At 33.1% G+C, this 9,474-nt stretch overlaps 2 protein-coding genes across 9 annotated transcripts in view; one reads left to right on the top strand and one right to left on the bottom strand.

Moving 5' to 3' along the window:
* Positions 1 to 1,559: 1,559 nt before the first annotated feature.
* LOC128672810 (uncharacterized protein) lies at positions 1,560 to 4,313 on the bottom strand. 7 transcript variants are annotated; one of them, XM_053750226.1, is made up of 3 exons: positions 3,920 to 4,313; positions 3,654 to 3,764; positions 1,560 to 3,354 (listed from the first exon to the last, which is right to left on the bottom strand). In XM_053750226.1, exon 3 carries the CDS (start codon positions 3,012 to 3,014, stop codon positions 2,301 to 2,303), a length of 714 nt encoding a protein of 237 aa, XP_053606201.1. In that variant the 5' UTR covers positions 3,015 to 3,354; positions 3,654 to 3,764; positions 3,920 to 4,313; the 3' UTR covers positions 1,560 to 2,300. The 7 variants fall into 7 exon arrangements, with proteins under 7 accessions (XP_053606201.1, XP_053606199.1, XP_053606197.1 ...); XM_053750224.1 differs by having other exon boundaries at positions 3,928 to 4,307; XM_053750222.1 differs by having other exon boundaries at positions 4,046 to 4,307.
* A 682-nt stretch (positions 4,314 to 4,995) lies between these two features.
* The window catches only part of LPCAT (Lysophosphatidylcholine acyltransferase), a 37,519-nt gene continuing 33,040 nt past the window's right edge, over positions 4,996 to 9,474 (top strand). For both annotated transcript variants that reach the window (XM_053750221.2, XM_053750220.2), the window contains exon 1: positions 4,996 to 5,311. In XM_053750221.2, coding sequence (XP_053606196.1) covers positions 5,195 to 5,311 — 117 coding nt within the window. In that variant the 5' untranslated portion in view covers positions 4,996 to 5,194. The remainder of the gene's footprint in view (positions 5,312 to 9,474) is intronic.

Genomic DNA, 9,474 nt, shown 5'->3' with positions numbered 1-9,474 from the left:
TAATGTATAATTACAATAAGAACACAAGTATTCTGTACTATTTTTTAACCTCCGACGCATAAAGAGGGGTGTTATAACTATAAGTTTAACAGCTAAGTGTCTGTCATTTGTCTAATAAATAAACTTGTGTTCTTATTTTTTTAAAAAGTATATAACACTATATTAGGGCTCTTCCTAAAAAGGTTAACCTTTTAGTCCATTAATAATCTAATCACTACATTGCATAAAACAATTCCCGCTGTCTGTCTCTATATTATTCTTTTATCTATGGTCTCTATGTATGCTTAGAACTTCGAAGGAGCGACGGATTTTGATGCGGGCGGCTAATATAGTATGTATGAAAAAAAAAGATTTATTATACAGGCCTTTATATTAATTTTTGAAATTAGTGTTTATTTTTAGGTTAAATTTAATTTTGCATAAATATTTTAAGTTTTGGTCTTTATTGACGACTTAGGTGGCGCAGTGGTAAAGTTCTTGATCTTCCACTAAACCTCCCGGTTCAGTGGCAACAACCCCGATCATGATGGAAAATGATCTTTTTCTGATTGGCCCAGGTCTTGGATGTTTTTTTTATACGTATCTGTTATAATATACAATAACACAAGTCTCGAACTTATTTTGGGGCTAGCTCGATCTGTGTGATTTGTGCCAATACATTTAAGTATATTTTGTTGTAAGTGACCTAATAAATGTTAGTTTTAAACTACTTTTACTCATAGAATACTATTGTTTTACATTTTCTACATTGGCAACATTATCAGATTACGCTCCTGTTATCAAAATAATTAGATACAGATGCCGACTGAGTTTGAGATATTTGTAACAAGCTGTTTTATAGTCGTCTTCTCTGAATGTTGGCATCCATTTGTTGTTTCTAATTAAGGATATACATAACCCAACGTGTTGATGGTAAATAAACGTTCTAAAAATAATTTATCTTTTAAACTGTATCACCATTGAAACATCCTTAATATAAAAAGATAAGATCCTCACTATAAAAAGATTAAAAAAATATATCATTATCAGTATACAGCCAAATGTAGTGTAACCACACACATACTTACTTGTCTCATTATTATAGAAGCGAAAAATCTGTCTGTCACTTTTTTTAGACAAATCGCTGGACCGATTTTGATGACATTTGTGGCCTCCTGTGGGCGTCGTATGAGGTACTAATGTACACCATATTCTTAACAGGCAACAATAGCATTCCCAAATAGGGTGAATATCAGGCAGGCGGCCGGTTGTAAAATCATAGAATTTATTTACGCCACCCTGGCTTTGGGGGTCACAACTCTGGATATACTGAACTCTGATGTAACCAGGAAAACACGGAAAACTAGAGAGAGATGTTTGTTAGTTGTAATTTGCAGAATATATTTATTTAAACTTTATTTACCAATATGGTACAAAGGGCGGACTTAATGCTAAAAGCATTCTCACCAACCTTTGTGAAAAATTGAATGATCAATCCTATTAATAGGTATGAGTATAAAATATGAATAAATAAATAATACAATGTAAATATATATTATTTTCCAGTAAATACAACACAATGCATAGTTAATTAATTTATTGCTCAGTAATTCGCGAATTACATTGAAATCAATCCAGTCTTATTTGAACTGTACATATAAAAATAAACTATTAGTCTTCTAAAAAACAATTCTTAACAATAATTAGTTGTACAGTTACCTAACTTTCGTTGGATAACTTAAATTGGTATTTGTGAATGGGAAGATACTTATAAAGTAACAAGTATGCCACACAATCTTAAGAATATTTTCTACAATCTAAAAAAGGTAGGAATTCGTCAATTTAACACAATCAACAATTAGTTAATAATTAATAATGATAGTTTTGCCATTACTGGTTTTATAATAACCACAACATATGGCCAGAAAGGTCTTATATCTGTGGGTGTAGAACCATCAATATTACTCCATTAAGGGAAGATAATTCAGTTTACGCATCTAAAGTTAAATATGTCATGTCTAGTGTTCTATATGTTCAGTAATTAGAATAGATTTTTTGTCGTAACAAAAATACCAATATTACATTCTTTTTTCGTTGCTTTTTGAATTCAGCTAATATTGATACACCATAGATATATTAAAACTGAAATCAGTAGTCTTAAAGGGATTGGTATTATTAATAAATCTAAAGATGTTGCTCGAAATCAATTGAAAAATTTAGATATGAAATGACATATTATTATAAATTAATTCTAAGCTAGTTTACAACCCATATCATAACGATATTAGGCATCTAGAAAATAAACTAGTGAAAATCGAATACTAGGTTTGTATGCTACTTACAGCTGCTTCAGCTTTCTCAGTTTCAGCCTTTTTCATCTTTTTAGCTCGTATATCAGCCATGGTCTGCTCAATAGACCTCTGATCTTTTTTATTTTCACTGGGAACTTCTCCATAACTTTTATTTACACCCGTTTTCTGAGCGGCCTGTATTGCTGCATCCTCTCCTATGAGATGAACATACTTTTGTTTATAAAATGTTCCGCTCAATTCCTCTTTACCTCGTTTACGCTTCCTATTTTTCTCTTCTTCAGATTCCAGGGCAGCTTGCTTCTGCATTTCTATATGCTTTTGAGCCATCTCTGCGGCTTTATCGTCGTCCCAAATGCCACCCGCTCTACGTACTGTTAGTTCATCTTCAGAAGGGCCCTTGTCTTTCTTGTACACCACTGCATATCGGTCTATACCTTCTTGACCAAATGAAAAAACTTGGACTCCTGCAGTTTCTGATACATCCCTGATGATCGAACGGTACATTTGGTCCATCGGTTCAAACTGTATGTAAGGTTTATTTGAATTTTTGATGAAATTACTTATTTTCTCTTCTACACGCTTCCTAAATTTATTCAACATGTTTTTATCTTCCTTTTGTTTTCTTTCCACAGCCTCTTTTTGCTTCTTCATGGCATTTCTCTGTGCCTCACTTGTGGATGGAGGGCCTTGCATGGAATTCAAGATTGAATCTAAGAAATCCATGATATATAGCTATACTTTATTTTCAGAGCAGAAGGAAGTATAAGCAATGATTTCAGGGATGCGGCGCTGCCAATCAGAGAATATGCGGAAGTTCTCTGGTAAAGACTCTGTGTATAAACCTTTATATGTGAGTAAGTTTAGGGAGGTTTCAATTTGAGCACAAATTTGCCCACCAAAGGTAATTGTGTCTTCAGAAAATTCTAGAAGCTGTTCTAAGGGAGGTTGGAAAGCAGAACCTTTTACGAGTATGGAGTTTGGTTCCAAATCAATGTGATTGTAGGTGTCCAGGAGAGTGGTATGCTTGATGACAAGCTTCTCAAACAAGTTTTCTAGGGTAGATCTGTAAATACAGAATAACAATTGTTAAAGTGGAAATCTGTAGTCTCTGCCTGTCAATGGAAACAGTTGAGATAATATGTAAGTCCTCCCATTCAAGGACTTGATATATGTATATATCAAGTCCTTGAATGGGAGGATTTATAATTAATCTGATGCTTGCATCCCTAAATTATAATTCAAAGTAGATCAGATACAAGGCAGAATTTGTGTTGTCTCATGTACATTTATAAATTTACAACAGAAACAGGTCACAACTAGTATTTTAAAAATGGAATATAACATATATATAATATAACTCACAATTTACCCTTGATATCTTGTATATCTTCAGCTATTTGGTTGTGAAGGGATGCAGATAGTTTGTTTTGAAGATCATCAAATTCTTCAAGAGGTGTCCCTATTAATTCAGCTCTGAAATGTAAATGTAAAATAAATTATTAACATTCAAGATGAAAAGACTGTCATAAAATGAAATTGTTGTCCTAGAAAACACCTTTATAATATGTAGTTATGTTATAAATCAATAGTCAAATCGAAACAAAATAATATGAATCAGAACTAAGTACCTACTTACTAGTTTCATAGACCTGCCATTACATAAACATTGCAAGTGCAATGAACATCGCCTTGAACAGAGAAAATATTGAACTCCTAGCTACCAGTAATAAATAAAGCAATAAAAAAATATTTACTCTTTGATGTTTTTGCAGCGTTTTATCAATTTATTTATAGAAATTGCGCAGTCCTGGCAGTCTTTCAAACACGTTTTGGATGTGTTGTAAAATTCCTCGAAGAAAGAAAAATAGTCAATAATTTGCTTTTGTAGTTTCTCTGCCATTGTAGGTTTGGTAATCCATCACAAAATATTATGAATTTGGTTAGAAATACAATAAAAATGCTTCGAATTCCAAGGAAAATAAAACTGGTCAAACAAATTCACCACATTGACATTGTGACGTTGACATTGACGTATGCGTGGTGAAATTGTTTATCGATTACGATGAATTTTTATTACGAATATATTTATAAAATGCATGTATTTCCTTTATTATAGTATAGGTAACAAGAATTTACTATGAATTGACATCATAAATTCGCATTTTATTCACAGATAGAAGAAAAAAATTATTGCTTTTTTCACGTGAATTTTTATCTCTTTCGCATCCTATGGAAATCTAATGATGTGCGAGTGCGAAAGAGTACGCGACAGTTCAGCACTATCTTATTTGCAGCCAAGTACCCACCCCGGGGCCTAAGTCAAGCTAACACAAATGCATTCGATGTACATATTTTTTACATCATTGTAAATAATATGTCCTTAATTTAAATTATATTAAAAAAAACAATTGAATTGAAGAACACTTCTTTAAAAAGCTTTACGCTAAGCTATTTAATTTTCCAAATGTGATAAAAATGTAATTCATGTAGAGTTGTTGCTAGAGCAAAAAATAGTTCCGGATTTGCTATCCAAATCTGAAATATTTATCTGTATGTATTTTAATTCATATGTACGATATATTTTAAAATCTTATTACAATGATCCGCTAAAATCGGAATACTTCGGAATATGATGGTCGATTGCAATCGGCTGTCGTGTCAAAATATCAGACTAGCCAATAGCCAATCCCTTCGCGGTTCTCAAAACACATTAGTTTCGTTTTTCATTCGACGTGAGTGGTCGCTTGCTTGCGTCGAAATTTATTTATTCCGAAATAAATACGTAATTGATTAGTATAAAAAGTGTTCCACGTTTTGAGTTTCTTCTTTTATATTAATGTAAAATGAGTGAATACAGAGTATTATATTTTGATCGTATGGCTTAAAAGTGTTTTGTGGTGAAAATGAATGGCAAAATGCACAGTGAAACCGGCGCTTTCTCGTCTGACGGCATGCGTGCCGAAATATTAAACCCTTTCGTTCACAAATTGGAGTTAGATAATACATATGATAAAATAAAGGTACGGAATAGTGTTAATGCATTGCTTTGCAAGATTAGAATAAAAATATTGTGCTAATTTTCCTAAAGATTAGACGAAGCATGAGGCCTTTTCTGCGCAGGCTTGAAAACTGCTCTTCAGGGGAGCAGGAAGGTTTCACTAATCAAATATTGTGATGTGAGGGGATTGTAAAGTAATAAATTAAAAGTACTAACATACCTACTAACATTACATGCCAAATTTATGAATAGGTAAATAACACATCTGATATCGTAACTATGTGATTTTTTGATAGCCCATGAAATGTACCTTTGGTAGGTACATTTCATGGGCTATCAAAAATTCACACATCACACATCGTACTCTTAACCAAAATAAAATTAGATTTGCATTTTTTACAATATAATCTTGTATGCTGTGCTTAATAAAGCAATGACTAAGTACTACTACTCGACTACTCTCAATTTGCTCGGATCACTTCGAAACCTTGAAATATAACTAGACAGATAATTTCAATTCGTATTTAATAGGTTCATCTAAGCTAATCCAGCAGATAGGTAGGTGAAATCAATCCCCATATTGCGCACATTAGTTAAATTAAACTTATTGATAAAGAATGAAGATAATTTACTGATAGGTACTTTAGAAGCGTGAAGACATCTGCTCAACCAATATGCCTATCGTTAATAATCAAAAAAATTTGACGTGACGAGATAATACTCAAGCCATCCAATGATCGACCCTATCGAAAGTGATTTAACCGTCACCATTGCAGGCCACTGAGCCGACGAGCTCTTCAAAATAAATATACGTTCAGATGTTCAGATACCTACTTAATATAATTAAAGGACTGAGAACGAGGTTGTTTTCGCCTGACTTCATTCATCTGGTTGGTGTAACTGTAGGTTTATGCATAACGATGTTTACAAAGTACACGAAACCTGTTTTCGACGACCAAATACTGCCATCACGATTGTGAACATTCAGAAGATTAGAAGTTTGGCAGCTATGTCAACCAATACAATGACCGATAAATGATTTTCCCTTGTATTGAAATGTTCAAACACGTATACAAGAGAAAGTTGAGATTCACCATGTCTCCGCTGTGAGGATTTTATTAGTTCCCGTTCTGCTAGAGAGGCCATAGTACCTATTCACTGCTATGTGTACCTACTTATAAAAATAATGCGCAAAATAATGAGCGCACTCAGTGTATAATGTAATCCCTATAGGCCTAACGAGATTGTATTGAAAAATATAAAGAATATTCAATAGATCGTCATGCGAACGTTTGTATGTCATTGTGTGTAAACATGCATGTCTGATTTGATACATCTAAATTGAATTATAAAGATGAATAGGTAATCTTTGATAGGGGTTACGAAAAATATGCAAAAGTCACAATATGAATAGGAGAGCGAAACTTGAAAAATTGTACAACAATGAAGTACAAAATTAAAAGAGTTTTGAGTTTTTTGGAGTGTTTAAAGATCATAAGTACATGTGTGATGAAGTTAGGTACAAGGGATATTTATTTTCTGAATTAAGTAGATATATGCACAATATCAAACATGCAATAACAACGCATTCAATATGACATTTTGCTCTATCAATTTAAATGAATAACTAACAAGAGCAATGAGCCACTGATCCAGTTAATATAATAATATCATCATCTCAGCTACAAGAAGTCCACTGCTGGACATAGACATCTCCCAAAGATTTCCACAATGACTGATTGAAAGCAGCTTGCGTCCAGCGTCTTCCTGCGACTTTGATATCCTCTGACCATCTGGTTGGTGGATTTCGGATATTATCAACTTTAAATATTCTGACGATAAACTATACAACCCTTGTACAATAAGAAAATAAAAACCTCAAATAACACGGTTTAATTAGAAAAACTGTCTGGAAAGTAAATTAATTGTGCACCGTTTACATAACATATTAGACTATATTAGGTATTAACCTACTTAAAGTAGATAAACAAGCTAAAAGAGAAATGGCTTTCATTATGTTAATGCGCAATAAATGATGACGATGACAAAATTTCAATAACTCAAGACTAGTTACTTAAACGTAGGTATATCATAATAATAAATAGTAATGATTAACTTATGTATAAGTAATTCGCTTATAGTACAAACGATGGCTGAAGGTACATTAATTTTCACTGTCGCTTTACGGTCTTACCAGTATGAACTCTCATCTGATTAGGTACAGCCTTTGTTGTAAATTGTTAGTTCCAAGGGTAAGCTTATTAGTCTGGTAAATTAGTAAAAACTGGTTTCCCTGACTTGGATAATCCACAGTTAGTAAACGAAAGAAGAGTTTTTGAAATTGCCACAGAGAAATCTGATCCCCCCGCGATTTGAACACCATCTCTTAGGGGGTCAGATTTCTCAGTGGCAGACTGTACATACGATGGAATCAATAAAGATTGTATCAGTCATCTCATTTCTGACATGCTGAGATGTTTGGCGCATTATGAGTTGATCAATGTTGACCGAAGGGAGTATGGGAAGCAAATGAAAGAGAAAATTCACTAAGCAAGTGCATATACTTTCCATTTACCATATCATGTAAATAGTTACATCGTACAAGGGCAAAGGGAAGTCAAACGGATGACTGATGATACACAGAGGGTCGTGAAAGATACTTCACACACACATACAAGAACAAGTAAATTAATAAATAGTTGTCATTACATCATTAATAAAAGTAATATAAAAAACTGTGAGAGAAAACGAAGTAAAAACATACCATGTTCATAAAACAGATATAAAGTATATTTTATCACTGTCGCACGGTGCAAAATTTGGCATTGACAAAACGAGACAAACTTTATGCTAAATCTTTTTTATGCATAACAGTGGTTACCTAGTTAGACTATATAGAAAATAAATAAAATTCGTCATAAAATATACATTGGATACTTCGTTCCACTTTTTAAAAATGCTAAAAAAGCAAGTTTCGATCTTCTGAAGTGGGCGCACGTGTGATGTGTAATGCCACGCGTCTACATAGTATACGTAGCGACACTGACCTTTACTTGCGCCAATATCGAGCAGAGTATTTTTAAACGAGTTGCACCTTATCATACCATTTGACGAACATCGTGGAAAGTTTATTCTCGAGAATATAAGAAATTGTCTACATTTAAGCAAGATCTGGATGATTTCATCAATAAATTTGGAATATTCTCAAATATATTCACATTCGTGTTAATTTCGCTCGTACCTTATCTACTTCTTCTTATAGTGCTTCTCCATTACTGGAGGTTGGCCGTCAGTTCCGCAAACTTCTCCTTGTCCATCACTAGGCGAAACAGGTGTTCCACTCTGTTGATTCCAGTCCACTCACTTATGTTTCTCAGCACCTTATGTTATGTTAAATATATAGGGACCAGTTTTCTCTGCGAAATTGAAAACCTTTTGATTTGTCCGTTAATAGAATATTAATAGTAGACTCGCTTGGTCTCATTAAGTAAATTTATAATGGTTTAATAGTGTAGAGGTACACTACGAAGATAATGGAATAAAACTGGTAGAGATTGCCATAATAGACCATTCATGCATATATTTCGTGCAATAAAATATAAAAAAAATTGAATAGTTACAGGACAGTAAAATGTTACGTGCTTATCATAGACATGATAAGCACGTAACATTTTAAAGACCCGAGGAATGTTAGTAAGATAATCGGAGTTTTTTTTTCAGTTGTAGGGTTCAGAAGGTGTCATAAATAAGCTTAATCTTCAATTAAATTTGACCATTATTTCTGTATATTCACTAGTCATAACTGTCAAACGAGTTAAAATAGAACCTCCGAGATCGCACACGTTACCTACACGACTGTTACGAGGAGAAAGTTACCTCAACGCCATTAGAGCGGGAATTTCTGATAGTTGGAGATAACATACGTTATTGTACATTTTACTCAAAATATTGTACACATTTATAGTTTTAACAGAACTTGTTAGTATGAAGTACACATGAATATGTAAATATGAGATGCAAAATATTTTTACAACTAGTTACTTTTTTATAGTGTAGCTCATACTTGTTACTCGATAGGGATGTGAAGAATGGCCCTTCGAAGAAGATCTTTATGTTCCGTTCAGTGAGATATTTGAAACGTACATTAATTACTTATAAAAATACTTTGAATAGTTACAGAAATGA

This window comes from Plodia interpunctella, chromosome 10 (genome assembly GCF_027563975.2).
Source record: "Plodia interpunctella isolate USDA-ARS_2022_Savannah chromosome 10, ilPloInte3.2, whole genome shotgun sequence".
Classification (NCBI taxonomy): domain Eukaryota; kingdom Metazoa; phylum Arthropoda; class Insecta; order Lepidoptera; family Pyralidae; genus Plodia; species Plodia interpunctella.
This window is presented reverse-complemented; position numbering and strand designations above follow the sequence as displayed.

Bases quoted from the DNA above. Each gene is read 5' to 3' on its own strand.
- LOC128672810 (XM_053750226.1), bottom strand. From the start codon at position 3,014: ATGGATTTCTTAGATTCAATCTTGAATTCCATGCAAGGCCCTCCATCC.